We start from the raw sequence: 18,499 nt of genomic DNA on the forward strand, positions 1-18,499 counted from the left end.
TTTTGATGGGGATTATATTTAGTACTTAGTGAGATTAGTGTTATTTTACTAAGTTGCTAGGGAGTTGTAGTGATTTATTTATTACCGGTAGGTGACCGTTATTATTACATTTTACCGTTAAGTGAGTAGCAACATTTTGGGTTAGAATAGAAATGGGTTAGGCCCATTAAGGTGTGGTGGGTTGAGCCCAATTAAGTAAAGTCTATTTAAACTCTAGTTGTTGGTGAAAATAGGGTTACAAACATTTTCATTTCATTTCATTTCATTTGAGAGAAGAGATAGAGATAGAGAGAAGACAAGGGTTTGAAGAGGAGATCTAGAGGAGGCTAGAGGGAGCTAGAGATTCAAGCTTTAGGAGCTAAAGTGAAGCCTTAGAGTTGATTTTGAAGAATTAAGGTAAGGGGGTTAGTCTTTACTCACAATCACTTAGTTGTAGCTTCTACCCTAATTCTTTACTTAAGTGCTTATTTGAATAATTGATTATTGTGGAATTAATTGGTAAATTTGTGCTTGTGTTGTGATGCAATGTTTGGGTATGTAAGTTGAATGTTAATTGAGTTGTTGATGATGAAATTGCAAGCTTAAAGCATGTACATATGTATGCTTTGTGTTTTGCCCAAAAATCGATGATATGAGATGTTGTTGTTGATGAATGGTGATGAACCCATGATTGATTGTTGTTGTTGTTGAGAGATGTTGTTGTTGATGAATTATTGATGAACCCATGATTGATTGTTGTTGTTGTTGTTGAGAGATGCTGTTGTTGATGAATTATTGATGAATTTATGATTGGTTGTTGTTGTTGAATGATGGTGAGATCATGATTATATGATGTAGTTGTTGTTGTGCTATGATGTTCTCATCAATTTATGCTTTGGGTGTTGGTGAAAGTATTGTTGTGATTGAATTGTAGTGATTTTACAACTTTTGTAAAAATGGATTGAAAATGAAGAAGTTTGATTTTGATGATGTTGAATGAGTTAAGGAAGATTGTTAGAATGGTTAGGATGATATGATTTTCTGTTTTAATCACTTGGTTTTGAAGAGAAATCATTTTGGGAAGAAAATGAGTTTTTGAGTAAAAGTCATTTTAAGAGCTTTTGCAAAATAAGTCATTTGGGATGAGTTTGATTAACTTGTTTTAATGTTGAAATGTCAAGTTTTCAAGTGTGGTTTGTATGGTCTAAGTGTTAGGAATGCATTGGCGAAAACGGAACTGAAATCGGATTCGAAAACAAGATTTTATGCACGAAAACGTAAAAATTGCATTTGTTGTGCTGGTGGAATGACACGACCGTGTGTCTGGATGACACGACCGTGTCAGAGTCTCCTGTAAGGGATGACACGACCGTATGTCCTGATGACGCGACCGTGTCAGTTCTGCAGAATCCCAAAACCTCATTTTTTGTGTTTTTGTGTACTTTTAAGCATGTCAATGGATTCCAAACACCTAACCCTATGCAATCAAATTATAATTAAGCTTCTAAGAGTATCATAGCTTGATTCTAACTTGGTTTTGTTTTGAAAATGAGTTGGTTTTGCAAAGTGATAAAGTGAGACGAACTTTGTGATTTTCACGATCTCGTCGTATTTGGCCGGTGAAACGCCAAAGTATGCTCTACTGCATGTATATGTAGTTGAAAGGTATGCTTAGTTGAGGCATTGGAACTTGTTTACTTGGTTTTGGCTTAAAAGCTCAATTATTTCTAATGTTGTGATTTTGAGAGACGAACTTTGTTGAAAATGGTTCTTTTAAACTAATTACCTTGTAAATCTTTCATGAATGGTTTTATATGATTAATTGAGGATATATGAATGATTGTTGAAGGTTGAATATGATGTTTATCATAAATGTTGTATTATTCCACTTGCTTGGTTTATGAGAAGTATATGGGATTGTTGTGGGATATTGTGTAGTTGATGATGATTTATGTGATGAAGACTCTTATGTGAATTATGATTGTTGAATGTGTGGACATGTATACTTGATAATGCAATGTTGTTGAGATAGTCAATGTAATTGGAGGTGTACTTTTACATTGTCGTTGTTGTGGTGAAGTTGTGCATTATCGAGTCGTTGTTGTATGTCCATGCATCATATCATATTGAGTCATATGTTGAAATGTAAAAGGAGGTGTACTTTTACATAGTTGTTGTAAGAGGAGGTGTACTGTAACGCCCTCCTTTTATTTAATTATTTTTATTAAGTTAGAATCTATTTATGTGATTTATTTACATATATGAGGTATTAGTATTTTATTATATGACATTATTCTATTATTTATTAGAATATGAGATTTATTAGTGTACGTAGAATTGGAGGTTAGAATAGAAATAAGAATAAGTTATTGGGCCTAAATAGATTTAGGAAGAGTGATTAATATTATAAATAAGGAAGTTTAGGTTAGAAAGAGTTTTTACGTTAAACCGCTTTTTTTGGAGAAAGAGGAGAACTCAGAGAGAGAGAACCCTAGGAACGAAGAACGCTGCTTTTGATTTCAGAAAAACAATCTAAGGTAAGGGTGAGACTATCTTTCACTAATATTAGGTCTGTGAATCATTAGATTGCATCTAACGTGTTTTAGGATGAGTTTTGTAAGATTATGAGGATTAGGGTTGAGTGAGAATTGATGATTAGGTGATGAAAAAAAAAACGTTGAATTGATGTAAGGGGGAGTCTCTATTCATCATAAGGGCTGTATGAATATGGGTAGTGAAGGGTTTTGTTTTCCATTATTTTTCATGATCTTTAATATATTTATGTTAAATTCATGCCTTAATTTCTTACTGTGATTTTGATGAGTATATTATTGCCTCTAAATTTATTTTATAATACTGCCTCGCAAAATATTTTCCTATAAATTACAAGTTCTACTTTGCTATTGTTTCCTTTCACTCTACTTGGTGCCGCAACATATACTGTGCGAGGCTTTTCTGAATTTGAATTTCATTGATATAAATTAAGTATGTGTTGTTCCAATCCTTATAATTGCTATGCAAATAAATTGCCGTGGCTGTTCTCTCTTAAAGTAATCCCTAATAATCCTTTTTAAACTTTCAAATTGAAGATTTGAATCAATTGTTTTAAAGTAAATTAATTACTTGAATCAACTGCTGCACGTGATTGTAGGCTTTAAAAATTTAATCTTTAATTTTAGAATATACTTGATTCACTATGTTGGGGGCTTGATGCCCTGAAGAGCCTATTTACGCTCATATAAGTTGGTTGGGAGCTTGATGCTCTGTATTGGTACCAAATGCATTTGCATATCAAGAGGTTTTTAAGATGATTTAAGATGTTAAGATGTCAAGTTGTCGAGTTGTCAAGTTGTTAAGTTGTGATGTTTTAACGAATTACTTTGTGATGTCTTTTAGTATGATGATATGTGACAATGACTATGACTGCTATATGATGATATTTTGCTAAAAAAAATGATGATGTTTATGTGTTTAATTATAGTTGTTAAATTATAAGATGTTTATGTTGTTAAATGTAATTTATGATTTATGAGCTTAATATTATTGTTTGAGAAATCTCACCCCTTCTGCGTATATGTTGCCTCGACCGTGGGTAATGTGCAGGTAATAAAGATTAGAGGCGTTCGTGAGTGGACTCCTCACTTGGTGTCTAGGTGCTCTGATACGTAACGGGATGGGGATTATGTCTTTACTTTCTATTCCTTACGTATTGTTTTTATGAGAATTATAAAGAAGTTGTCGGATTGAACAAATTATGATGTTTAGACTATTTATGAGACTTTTATGATGAGGCCTTGGTGCCAAAGACTATTTTTATGATGTTGAACTAATTCCGCTGCAAAGTTTAGAAATACTTATGTTGAATGAATTTTTGAAGGATAAATTATTATTTATTCAGTATGAGATTTTTATGAAATGTGACATTCCGTTAAAGATGTTAAACTCTGATTTTATTTAAGAAATTTTTATGTTGGGAAAACGGGGTGTTACAATTGGTATCAGAGCAGGTCGGTCCGTCCGGCCAAGTAGTGAGTCGAGTTGTGTCGTTTAGCAGTTGGAATATCATTATTATGTTATTCTAATTGTTGTGAGTTGTGCAGAGAAGAGACCTGGAGGCTGCAGATTTTATCTGTTATAAGAGGACTAGAATGGCTGGAAGAAATGATGCTGCAATTGCTGCTGCATTGGAAACTGTGGCCCAAGCTATAGGACAACATCCAAATGCTGGTGCTAATGCTGAAGTAAGAATGTTGGAGACTTTTCTGAGGAATCATCCCCCTACTTTCAAAGGAAGGTATGATCCTGATGGAGCTCAGACGTGGCTCAAAGAAGTTGAAAGAATTTTTCGGGTTATGCAATGCAGTGAAGTTCAGAAGGTGCGATATGGTACGCACATGCTATCTGAGGAAGCTGATGACTGGTGGGTTAGTCTTCTACCTAACTTAGAGCAAGATGATACAGTCGTTACTTGGGCTGTGTTTAGGAGGGAGTTCCTAAACAGGTACTTTCCGGAGGATGTTCGCGGGAAGAAAGAGATTGAGTTTCTTGAGTTGAAGCAAGGTGAAATGTTGGTGACTGAGTATGCTGCTAAGTTCGTGGAATTAGCTAAGTTTTATCCACACTACACTGCTGAGACTGCTGAATTTTCTAAGTGTATTAAGTTTGAGAATGGCTTACGTCCTGAGATCAAGAGGGCCATTGGATATCAGCAGATCCGTAATTTTTCCGAGCTGGTGAGCAGTTGCAGAATTTATGAAGAAGATACTATAACCCATTACAAGATCAGGAATGAGCGGAAGAGTAAGAACCAACAAAATCGTTATAAGCCTTACAATGCCCCTGCTGATAAGGATAGTCAAAGGGTGAATGATGAAAGGAAACCGGGAAGGAAAGATACTAATGCTGAGGTTGTTTGCTACACATGTGGTGAGAAGGGCCATAAGCGTAATGCTTGTACTGGAGAGGTGAAACGATGCTTTCGTTGTGGTAGAAAGGGACATACTATTATAGAGTGTAAGCATGATGATGTGGTGTGTTTTAATTGCAATGAAGAAGGTCACATGGGTTCACAGTGCAAGAAACCTAAGGCGGCTCAAGCTAGTGGGAAGGTGTTTGCTTTATCTGGTACTCAGACGGAGGGTGAGGATCGTTGATCTGAGGTAAATTTTCGAGGACGAAAATTCTATAAGTTGGGGAGAGTTGTAACGCCCTCCTTTTATTTAATTATTTTTATTAAGTTAGAATCTATTTATGTGATTTATTTACATATATGAGGTATTAGTATTTTATTATATGACATTATTCTATTATTTATTAGAATATGAGATTTATTAGTGTACGTAGAATTGGAGGTTAGAATAGAAATAAGAATAAGTTATTGGGCCTAAATAGATTTAGGAAGAGTGATTAATATTATAAATAAGGAAGTTTAGGTTAGAAAGAGTTTTTACGTTAAACCGCTTTTTTTGGAGAAAGAGGAGAACTCAGAGAGAGAGAACCCTAGGAACGAAGAACGCTGCTTTTGATTTCAGAAAAACAATCTAAGGTAAGGGTGAGACTATCTTTCACTAATATTAGGTCTGTGAATCATTAGATTGCATCTAACGTGTTTTAGGATGAGTTTTGTAAGATTATGAGGATTAGGGTTGAGTGAGAATTGATGATTAGGTGATGAAAAAAAAAACGTTGAACTGATGTAAGGGGGAGTCTCTATTCATCATAAGGGCTGTATGAATATGGGTAGTGAAGGGTTTTGTTTTCCATTATTTTTCATGATCTTTAATATATTTATGTTAAATTCATGCCTTAATTTCTTACTGTGATTTTGATGAGTATATTATTGCCTCTAAATTTATTTTATAATACTGCCTCGCAAAATATTTTCCTATAAATTACAAGTTCTACTTTGCTATTGTTTCCTTTCACTCTACTTGGTGCCGCAACATATACTGTGCGAGGCTTTTCTGAATTTGAATTTCATTGATATAAATTAAGTATGTGTTGTTCCAATCCTTATAATTGCTATGCAAATAAATTGCCGTGGCTGTTCTCTCTTAAAGTAATCCCTAATAATCCTTTTTAAACTTTCAAATTGAAGATTTGAATCAATTGTTTTAAAGTAAATTAATTACTTGAATCAACTGCTGCACGTGATTGTAGGCTTTAAAAATTTAATCTTTAATTTTAGAATATACTTGATTCACTATGTTGGAGGCTTGATGCCCTGAAGAGCCTATTTACGCTCATATAAGTTGGTTGGGAGCTTGATGCTCTGTATTGGTACCAAATGCATTTGCATATCAAGAGGTTTTTAAGATGATTTAAGATGTTAAGATGTCAAGTTGTCGAGTTGTCAAGTTGTTAAGTTGTGATGTTTTAACGAATTACTTTGTGATGTCTTTTAGTATGATGATATGTGACAATGACTATGACTGCTATATGATGATATTTTGCTAAAAAAAATGATGATGTTTATGTGTTTAATTATAGTTGTTAAATTATAAGATGTTTATGTTGTTAAATGTAATTTATGATTTATGAGCTTAATATTATTGTTTGAGAAATCTCACCCCTTCTGCGTATATGTTGCCTCGACCGTGGGTAATGTGCAGGTAATAAAGATTAGAGGCGTTCGTGAGTGGACTCCTCACTTGGTGTCTAGGTGCTCTGATACGTAACGGGATGGGGATTATGTCTTTACTTTCTATTCCTTACGTATTGTTTTTATGAGAATTATAAAGAAGTTGTCGGATTGAACAAATTATGATGTTTAGACTATTTATGAGACTTTTATGATGAGGCCTTGGTGCCAAAGACTATTTTTATGATGTTGAACTAATTCCGCTGCAAAGTTTAGAAATACTTATGTTGAATGAATTTTTGAAGGATAAATTATTATTTATTCAGTATGAGATTTTTATGAAATGTGACATTCCGTTAAAGATGTTAAACTCTGATTTTATTTAAGAAATTTTTATGTTGGGAAAACGGGGTGTTACATGTACTCTTACATGTAAGAGGAGGTGTACTCTTACATAGATGTGCGGTTGGCATCTAATGACTGTTGTTATGGTACCACATGCATATATGTGTCGAGTATAGGCGCATTGCATATTGAAATGTTATCTTGTTGTTGCATGTGAATGGTGATTGTTGATGATAAGTGTGTTTGATGAATACATGCTTGTGAAATTTGGAATTTAATGGTTGATGAGTTGTGACATAATTGAATATGTGACTAGATGAGTTTGTGTATTGGTGAAATTTGGTTAATGTTGTGATTGTGTGGATTGGTGTATATGTACATTGGTGGATTTTGTTGATGGTTGTGAATAATTGAACTATGTTCTAATTGCATGTCTCACTTGCTTGTACTTATACACTTGGTGAACCTATTTGATGATAGTTATTTTGATAATAATGATGAAGTGAGAATTGTATATGTATATATACATATGATGTGATGATTCCTTTGATAATGATGATTGCTTGCTTATAACTTTGAAATGATGGATTGTACTTGTTGAATTAAGCATGCTAGATGAGTAATGAGGTGAGTAGTGTTTTCATTGATTGATGTTGATAAATGACGAGCTTATGTCGATGACTTGTTTAGAGATTGAATATGACTGTTATGCTATGATAATAATGTGATAGCTTGAGGTGTAAGTAATGGGGGATAATAATCATGTATGGCTAGTGTTCTAGGATGGATGGTTATGTATATGTGTCATGCATGAATCCTTGAATGCTATATTTATTATTTGTTTATTATGATTAATGTAATGCTTACCCCCAGTGGTTTCGACCTCCTACCTGTCTGTATGGATGGGTAGACCGTGTGCAGGATTAGTCGCTTGGTGAGTTCTTGGTGGATGTTTGGATGACGGGAGCTTTCTCCGTTGTCGTGTCGGAGTCATAGGTCTAGGCTTTGATTAGGCTTAGTGTATGTTGGTTATTATTGGATTATGTTGCTATCTTGTTGGTGTTTTCCCATATGTCGGGACTTGGAGAATTTTTACATGATGATGTATTATGACCATGGCATGTATATGTTGGAGATTTTGTATATGATTTATTTCCGCTGCGACTGTTGAGATGTTTTATCTAGATATGCATGTCGAAACATTTGGATTTTGTTTAGATTTTATCGCTTTAATAGAAATAGGGCGTTACACGCATGGCCTTCATTAATGTGTTGGCACGTTGTGAGTGGTTGTTAGTGCGCACCTCGTTTTTTGCTATGCGCCTCACGTGTGTTGATGAGATTTTCTTGTACAATTGGTTCTGGAATGCGCGTCACATGTTGAACCATGCGCCTCGTGTATGTTGACGCATGTTTAATGGTTGTATTAGTTTGACACGCGTCTCGTGGATAAGCACATGCGCCTCGTGCATGTTGAGAAGAATTCACTCATTTGACTATCAATTCTTTAGTCTCCAAGCATCTTACCCTTTGATTTGATTTGTGACTTTAGATAGAACTCCCCAAGTAAAGTATGATCTTCAAACCTTCAGTGTGAACAATCTTCATACCTGCGTAACCTCCACCAAGCATCATCTAATTGGATCAACCTGACGATAAACACCAAAAATACATTAACACCTTATATAGTTATCTAGTTAGGAAAATAAAATGACCCACAAAGAATATTTTCAATACAAGACCAACTTTTCCCAAAACCATGAGTAACTAGCTCAAAAATCCTCTAAAAACCTAAAATAAAGTAGCAAAGATAAAATACCTAAATACATGATATGAAGAGGATTCGTCAACTACTCTAATTTGAAGTTTTTTTTTTGTGCTTTGGTGTGTGCGCATGTCAAACAAAGCAAGTTTGATGATATAGTTGTGAAATGTGTATTCATTGGTTATCATGAAGGTGTGAAGGGCTACAAGGTGAAAGAAATGACCTAGAGAATAAAAAATCATTTTAAGTATGGATGTTACTTTCAATGAACTCTCATAAGGATAAAGTGTAAAGACCTCGATATCGTAGACTGCGAAACATATAAGTGGATAAAACTCAATTTGATGTAGAACTTCTAGTTGGTAAAATAAGAAAAGATGATGAGGATCAGACTCCGATATCAAATTCAAGTGAAAGTACATAAACGGTGGATCTTGATTATTAGTTGGCAAGAGACAAAGTGAGAAGGACCATTGTCACACAAACAAGATACAATCATGTTAATCTTATTTGTTATTCTCTAAATGTGGCTGAAGGATTGCGAGACTCGGAACCAAATACCTTAAAGGAGGAATTTGAGAGATAAGAAAGCAAAGAATGGTTAAAAAATAGGGAATGAAGAAATTGACTCATTGGAGAAGAACCAAACTTCATAGATTGTGAGACTATCTAAGAATCAAATGGTAGTTGGAAGCAAGTGGATTTTCAAGAAAAAAGATGGTATTCCAGGAATTAAAAGGTTGTATTAAAAGGTTTTACTTGGGTTGAGGGAATTGATTACAACGAGATTTTCTCACCTGTTGTCAAGCGTTGTTCCATATGGATACATATAGCGATCGTTAATCAATATAATTTTGAATTGGAATAGATATTTTGAATATTGTATTCTTGCATGGAGAACTTAAAGATACAATCTACATGGAGTAACCAAAGGGTTTTGTAGAAGACAAGTATAAGGCGTGTCTTTTAAAAAAATCGTTGTATAGCTTGAAACAAAGAATAAGGAAATGGTATGATCGATTTGATATGTTTCTTTTGAAGACCGGTTTTATGAGAAACATGTATGATAGTTGTGTTTAAAAATTGAAGAGGGATTAAAAAATTATTTCCTATATCTACTGCTATATGTGAACAATATCGTGATGAATTTAAGATGAAAGATCATGATGCTTCAAAGAGAATACTTGTATGGATATCATGAGGAATCATGAGAAGGGCTAATTGCTCCTATCTCAATTTGGTTACTTAAAAAAGGTGATGGATCGGTTAGGATAAGTGATGCTAAAATCGTTGGCACGCCTTTAGGTCATCACACAAAGTTGTCAGTTATGGAGTGTCCCAAATGAAGAAGAAGAAGAAGAAGAAGAAGAAGAAGAAGAAGAAGAAGAAGGTGAATACGATGGAAAGTACTCCCTGTGAAATACAACTAAAATCAATGAAGTAAGTACCATTTAGTTTATAAAAAACATTGTTGGGAAAGGACTTCGCAGGATTTGAGGTTGTCATTACCAAATCGAAAGATTTTTAAAGTTTTCAATATCAATAATCGAAAGATTATTTCAAAATCCAGAAGGTCGAAAGATCAGAATCATCAAAAATTCTAACCAGAAGTCAGGTATAATTTTATATTTACAATTTTTAGTATTTTGCAATGGAATTTAGCATGATAAAAGAAAATTCATCTGGTTTTATGGCAGATGTATTAATAGATCATATAGAAAAGGTAGATTTTACCTTAAAACCAGAAGAAAACTTCAAACAAAAAAGTATTTTTTCTTTAATAAAAGAAAAACTATCTAGAGAAAACATTTTAAAATATGGAATGATGGTAGGAGAAGTTTCCGTACCAATGGAATCAACAGATGGATCTGTTATAATATCTATGATTGATAAAGAACAAATAAACGAAAGATTAAAACACTTATCTTTAGAAAAAAGACAGAAGATAGGATATATTCATATATCAACTATCCAAATAATCATAAAAAGCACTTTTATGAAAGGAATAAACTCAGAACTAGAACTTCTTATAGAAGATGCTAGGATGAATAAAAAGCATTCACTAATAACCAAAGGTGAAGGAAATTTAATAGGTGGAAAAATAAAATTTGACATAAATTTACAAATAGGCTTGAGTCTAAATGATATAGATCTGAACAGATCTTTAGTAATTCATTATAAACTCAAAGATCAAGATCTTATGAGACCAGGAAATCAACATTTTAGTATAAGTTATAAGATGAATTATGCACTAAGTAACTCTCATTATAGTGTAGAATTTAGTGGAAAAGAAAAGATACAAATAGATGAACTATTTGCACCATTAGTAAAACTAGAATCACCAATTCTAAAACCACTAAAAAGATCAAAGTCTATTATGACAATAGAAAGAACACCTCTCTTAGAGCAAGAGGAAAGTACTAGTGAACCAAGGTTCTTACCACCAAGGACTTCATTAGATAGTAAAAAGTCTGATAAAACTTTATCAGAAATTAAAACTGAACTTCTAAAAATCAATAAAAAACTATAATGCCTGGAATAACAATAAAAGGCGAGTTAACCTTATTTAAAATAAAACTAAAAAATTTTGTGGACAAAATAGAAAGAAATTTTCTAAGAATAGAAATGAAAAATACTCTTTGAGGAGTTCGTGACTTAATAATTCTACATATTTCATATGTGGAAGAAATGATAGAAGAATTAGAAGAAACAGAAAATATTTCTGCCCAACAAAGAGAAAGAGCTGAAACCCTACTATGGCCCGCTCAAAAATTAATTCACCTAGAAAATCTTTTGAAAATTCCACCAATAGCTCCGTATCTAATCAATAATGCCCGGATTAAATCTTAAAACAGAGGTAGAACTCTTTAAAAAGAGATTAGAAAATATAATTTTTGAAATAAATTTTTATAATAAAAGAATTGTATTAAAACAAATTCTTTTTCATGCTCAAGATTTAGTAAATTATCATATAGAATATATTGATGACTTACTAAAAGAAATAGAAGATTTAGAAAATCTTACAACTATACAACGAGAAAGAGATAAAACACTCTTAAAACCATTTCAAGGTCTAAATAAAATCGAACAAATGTTGGAACAAGTTCGAGGAAATTCCGCTGGCAATTCTGCCCCCAACCTGGTATCAGAGCCAGTAATACAATCCTAAGGGATAAGAATGAAAACAAAAATAAAAAAGAAAATAAAAATATCTTTTTTTCCAAAAACTAAAGCTTTTTAAAATCGCTTTTCCAATCAACCGATTTAAAAAGACATCCATGTGGCACTTTCCTATTAAGCCACATAAGCGACTTTTCCAAAGAAGTCACAAAAGCAACTTCACCATAGCAGTCCCCTGATAACTTACGTACCATGGGAATTTGGAGCTGATTTTGTTGGCTTTACCAAGACGTTAAAGTTATCCTGATTCTCTAAATCAACATCTTGTGTTGAATTCCATGAATATAATACACATCCAGTCAAATTATCATATAATTCTTCGAATCCATTGCAACTACAATTTCTCCAACATCTCATCTTGCAATGACTGTAACCATAAATCACATTAAGTTCAAATGTTGATGCGTTGTCCATTTTTTTTGGTCTTCCCGCCTTTCTCTGAAAAACCTCACCAGGTTCCCTACAAGTTGGTATATCCTCCCATTTTTGGCACCCTCCATTGCTATTATATCCATAACATATATCTGCATTACCAATAGCGTTGTCTCCATCATCGCTTGTTAACTTGCCCTTCGAGGATAGCTCCCATCGTATAAACTTCCCATCTTTAACTTTGAAAGCGAAAGAATCTTCATTCTTGTTAGAAACAATAATGTACTGATACATATGTTGAACATTCGCTGGAATGTTCTCGAACATTCCATTGCTTTTAAGTTTTCCACTTTTCCAATACACTTTGCCGCGTTTTTTGATGTTCAACTCACCTTGTTTTGGTTCCCATTCAAGACTAAATTCACTTGAAGCTGGTTGCAAAGGAGTCAACAATGAAACCAATGACCAATTATGTCCTGTTTTTCGATTAACTCCCAACTTCATCGTTGGGATCAAAAAGTTTGTGGGATAATCAAAACTCTGCCATAATATACTCTTTGTCCCATTTGGGTGAAGTTGTTGAAGCACAAAGTTACCCGTGTCTAACATAGTGGCCACAGTGTTGTTGGTGGGTTGAGGTGAAGAGTAAATGATCATTGGTTTCCTATCTTGAGATTCTATTTTGAGCACACCAGAGTAGTCTAGTGATAAAACTGCTGAATCTGAGTTAACAAGGTGATTTCCATCATAAAACCACACTACGCTGTCATTAACAGTTATAACCAAGCAACCGACATCACCGAATTCAAGACAAGACTTGCCTTGTTTAGAACATAGCGTGGAATTGGAATTAAATGTATCACCTGGCTTCAAACTATCGTTTGTTGCATTAACATAAAGACTAGTAGTGGTACTCCACCACAACCATAAATAATTTGTTTCTTTATTCTAAAGCTTATCATGATCGATGAATATTCTTTCAAAAAGAAAAGAAATATACTCACCAAACCCCAAGGAGAATAATTTCAGCTCTTCAGATCTGCACTGCCCAACTTTGGATTGGAAATTTGATACAAGTGATTTTTATAGGCCTAGAGTTCGTTCTGGTTCACACAATTAATTTCAAATCAACTTTATCTTTATTTTTCCACCACAAAATGTTGCACTATGGTACCTTTCTCTACATTCTTTTTAAAGGCAAAGGAAAATATCAATTTACTTTAAGTACATAATAATTGAAGGATGAGTGATGTAAAGCTACTAACGTCCCTGTTTATGAGGAGCCTAAGTAATGATCATTATTTTTAGAGTATTACTTTTCCCACCCTATGGCTTTCCTCGCACGCCCTATTTTTTTTTCTTCCAATTTTACCCCTAGTCCGGATTTCGTAATCCGGAATGTATTGTTAGTAATTTTCAGATGTCTCCGGATTATAAAATCCGGATATGTATTTTAGCAGAACTTTAGCAATTTTAAGCTCTACAATTCGTAAAATAAAATGCGAATAAAATAAAAAACATAAATAAAAAGACACAAACATAAAAACAACTCATTTTATTAATATATGAACAATACATTACAATAATTTTCAAGCTTTTTAAGCTTATTACATAACATCCTAAATCTATTTCTAATCTCCTGAGAGCATAATTCTAATCTCCTAAGAGCCTAACCACTGCTATGTGATAGGACATAGCAGTAGCTTGGCTATTGGAGGAAAACCGGAGGAGAGGGGAAGAGGAGGGCGGGAAGAAGAAACCAATGCCCCTGAGGGAGGTGGGGGGTGCTCAGACTTACGCCCCGACAGGCGAAGCTAATAACCACACTGACCCACATGACCCTCAGATGAACCGCCCTTCGTTGCAGCGCGGTTCCATCCTCATTGACCGTTCATACAAACCCTGAAAGTTTTCAACGAGACCCTTATCTATGAAAGGCCAACGATGGAAAACCATGGTTGTAGAAGGAAGAAGAGGAGGAGAGGGATGGTGTGAGAAATGGTGGGGTTTGGAAGGGTATTTATAGGGAGGGGTGGGTGAAAAATGGTTGGGAAACCATTAATGCAGTCAAAAAACGTGGTAAAACACGTTTTTTTGACTTGACCACCGACAAATGCGTGTGGTGCAGACCACCGGCCATGGCACTGAGGCGTTCCGGAATATACAATCCGGAATGCACCTTTGAATTCCGGAATATATTTTCCGGATTAGTGCGATTATGGTGCTCTTATGGTGAACGAGAGGAACGTTTGCACTTCTTTGTAGGGCTAAGGACATTCCGGAATGTATAATCCGGAATGCTTCAGCATTGACTTCTTTTGAAAAATTGCTTGGCTTCTTTTGAAAGAGTGTCATCAATTAGTGGTTGGACGGTTACAACTACTAACACGTTTTCATTGACTGTATTAATGACCTAGGACTTGTTTAAGGCTATAAATAGGCTTCTATCTTCAACAAATACATTCATTCTTCACTTCACCTCTTTCCCTCCATTTTCTTCAAATTTTTTAAGTATTGTAGGAGTGTCGGTGGTGTCATGGTCATTGTTGACCGTTCCTATGAACCCTACAATAGCATTTCAGCTTGTGTGGGGTTCATATAACGGTCAACAGAGACCCTTGACATCAAAGAAAGACACAAAATATTCATATCGTCTTTGTTCGGATTTTATAATCCGGAAACACTAACAATATGGTCCGGAAAACATAATCCGGACCAGGGGTATTTTTGGAATTTTTGCAGGGCGCGCGAGAAGGCCATAGGGTGGGAAAAGTAACACTCTTATTTTTATTTGTTCAAACTGTTCTGGGTCGGACTTCGGTCCATAAACGCAGGCCCAACAACAAAATACACCTCCTTAAGGATGCTTAGGGGAAGGAAAAAAAAAGTCGTAAGCAGTTAAGCACCATAGAAAGATCCTGGCAAGGTTATGCTCCTACTATAAGTTACTCTAATGAAATCATTAACTTTATAGTTAATCATTACGATTCTATGAATGATGTTGGTTATAGAGAAATGCTAAGCGGTGGCCTTGAAACACTAGTTAAGGAAGCTAAAAAGTCTAAAAAATATCATTTTCAATTTAAAACTTCCTTAACCAGTTCTCCGAGTACATTGGTTAGCATCACCCTTGATGATATATACTAGTTCAACATATACATCACTGTGTATAAATTTTCTACTCATAAATTTTTCCAACCATTTCCACTCATAAATTTTCTATAATTTTCATTTTGAAGTATCACTGTGTCAGTATAATATTTACATACACCACGTATATTCTATTATTTATTCCATGTTTCACATATCCAAATCATAAACATGATGTATTGTTCGGTAAGGGTTGACAAGTTGAACCAGATGTTGAACCTGCATTGACATTGGAAATGAAAATTATACTGACACAGTGATGTAGGAGCATAACCTTGTCAAGATCTTCCAACGGCAAATCTTTTATTTCTTTTTCTTCCTGTATATACCAGCCTGAATTTGGAAACGGCAACGAACCGTAGTTAATTGCCATTAGTAAAAGTGTCATGTCGGAGTGGCTGAGAACAAATAAGATACTCTAAAGAGTAATTTTCTTTTTGTAACACCTCTCTATTATACGCATGATCTTTTTGGGAAATGCACAAGTTCGATTTTCCTTGGTCTCAATTTCGGTGGGCTAAGTCCATACAGAGCTATGCTCTCCAGCCTTAAATGGCCCTTGGGAAGTGGACGATAGGATTGGACCCTTTGGAATAGTCGGTCCTTGTACCGAATATCGAGTTTTCAAAAAACAAAAAAATCAGCATTCCTTAATGGACCTCTTGAGGAGGGGGACTAAAGCTCCTAAATTTTGAGTGAATCGAGAGGAAAATAAAGTGCTAAAGCTCAAAAAGGCCTTGTATGGATTCAAACAAGCTCATGGAGCTTGGAACAAGAGGATATATTCATTTCTATTGCAATTCTCCAAATGTATACTGAAGCATGCCATATACATGAAGAAGAAGAATAACTCTGATCTAATGATAATATTTTGTTATGTTAATGATTTTGTGATCACATGTAATGATGGATGTGATACAAGAAAGTTCAAGGAAATAGTGAAATTAGAGTTTAATATGACTGGTTTGGTAATTAGCATATTTCCTTGGGTTGGAATTCATCAAAACTATAAAGGGAATGATGTTTTATGAGAGGAAATACATTTTAGATGTATTGAAGAGGTTTAATATGTAGAATTGTAAGACTGCACCAGCACCTTTTGAAGCTAACATCAAACTGAACTGATCAATAATGTTAATAAGATCAGGCGTATGATCATTGAGGTATATATGTCATAACATACTAGGCATCTCTATTGGTGTAGTAGGTCTAACTAGCAAATTTATGGAGATTCCAAAGCAATCACATATGGTTGATGCAAAACAAATTATGAGATACCTAAAGGGTACTCCCTCCGTTTTAAAATGAGCGTCGTTTAGGTGTTTACACACATATTAAGAAATGCAATGATTAAGAGAAAGAGAGTGATTATTAAGAAATGCAATGATTAAGAGAAAGATAGTGATTATTTTACCAAATTATCCTTATTAACTATTGGTTAGTTTTAAAAGTAATACTTTGGAAGTAGTGTGCAGAGTATTAATTAGAGGGTACAATTGAAAAGAAAAAATTATTATTGCATTGGAAACTGAAAGCGACACTCATTTTGAAACAATTTTTTTTGGCTAAAGCGACACTCATTTTAAAACGGAGGGAGTACTTTAGAAGAAGCAACGTGAAGATGAATTAAAAGGGTTCTGATACTCAAATTGATATGGTAGATAGGTGAAGCACAGTGAAGTATGTATTCGAATGTCTTGGATCACCAGGTTCTTGGTGCTCAAGAAAACAAGTTGCCGTGACACTCTCCTCACGTAAGCAAGGGTTCTCATACTCAAGCCCTGCGGTTACCGTCCTTGCTTGAAGAATTGTAGTTAAAACCAAAAGGATCTATTTGAGTTATTAAAATCATATTATATATAATTTTATCTATTTGAATTTGGGTCCTCGTGAGCTCAGCTGGTTGGGACAATGCATAAAATATGCAAGGTCCGAGTTCAAACCCCAACCACTACCAAAAAAAAATGAAAATTGTTGTTCACACATTTGAGAAGGCTGGGACACACATGTAAAATACGGTTTTGCCCCCTCGACAGTTAAGTACCGAGGATTTAAAAATCCGGCTGCAGTTAACTGCCGAGGAATTCCTCGGTAGTTAACTGCCGAGGAAAACAATATTATAAAAACCTCGAGGAAAACAGACCCTTCTATTTCTTCTTCTTCTTCTTCCACTTCAATCCCTTTTTTTGTTTTTTTTCTTTCACAACCACAAAAACTGGTTTATATTATAAGCTTGCTTTTGTAGGAGACTAACTCATCTTAGCCTTGGTCAAGTATTGTGTTGTTTCTGCTATCTTCAAGTTATTAATGTCTTCGACGCAAATGGATGATGATGAAGTTTATCAATTTTAGATCCACGTTCACGTTTGTTGTGTTAATTTCACCATGCTTGCTTCGATTAACAACTGCCATTAAGAAAATGAATCTTCATATCATGTTTTTTATAAAAGTAAAAAAAAAAAAATTAAAACAAATTCAACCGTAGAAGTAACGATTTTGTTGTGGTGTAAGCTTATTATTATATATATCTAAATTCTTGTTTGTGTTGAAATGGAATTCACAAGTGATATGGTTGAGAATTAACTTTTAAGCTTTGTGGGGCCTATCATGAATGACCATGCTTGCTTTGAGGGGGAAGAAGATAGCCGAAAAACACCAGTATCATTCCTCGGTAGTTAACTACCGAGGTTTTCCTCGGTAGTTAACTGCAGCCGGATTTTTAATTCCTCGGCAGTTAACTGCCGAGGGGGCAAAATTGTATTTTACATGTGTGTCCCAGCCTTATGCAATGTGTCAACAGCAATTTTCAAAAAAAATTTATTTGAAGTTGGTTAAATTTTTGTTTGTGTAACAAAAAAAAACTTTGTTTGAAGATTTAGACCTTGAAAATAAGAGGGGAGAGTATTGAAATTTAACTACAATTTTGGCTCTCCAAAAAAAAAAAAAACTTCAATTTTAGTTTTATCGAGCTTTCTCTTTTATTTTTTGAATTACAATTCTCTTCGTTCTTATTTCAAAAGTCTAAAACCTTCAAACAATTTTTTTTTAGAACAAATTGATTAATTATAACAACCAGTGCAATTCTCTCAAAAAAAAAAAAACAGTGCAATTGGGAACATTCATCCTTT

At 34.3% G+C, this 18,499-nt stretch overlaps 1 protein-coding gene and 1 pseudogene across 1 annotated transcript; one reads left to right on the plus strand and one right to left on the minus strand.

Annotated features, from left to right (window-relative positions):
• Window positions 1-4,127: 4,127 nt before the first annotated feature.
• Window positions 4,128-5,132, plus strand: LOC146957153 (uncharacterized). The gene has a single exon (XM_085750086.1). The coding sequence runs from the start codon at window positions 4,128-4,130 to the stop codon at window positions 5,130-5,132; it is 1,005 nt and encodes a 334-aa protein (XP_085606212.1).
• Window positions 5,133-11,716: 6,584 nt separating this feature from the next.
• LOC146957154 (G-type lectin S-receptor-like serine/threonine-protein kinase CES101) lies at window positions 11,717-13,381 on the minus strand (annotated as a pseudogene).
• Between the last annotated feature and the right edge of the window lie 5,118 nt (window positions 13,382-18,499).

This window comes from Medicago sativa, chromosome 1 (genome assembly GCF_051527215.1).
Source record: "Medicago sativa cultivar Bolivia chromosome 1, Bolivia_mono, whole genome shotgun sequence".
NCBI classification, from domain to species: domain Eukaryota; kingdom Viridiplantae; phylum Streptophyta; class Magnoliopsida; order Fabales; family Fabaceae; genus Medicago; species Medicago sativa.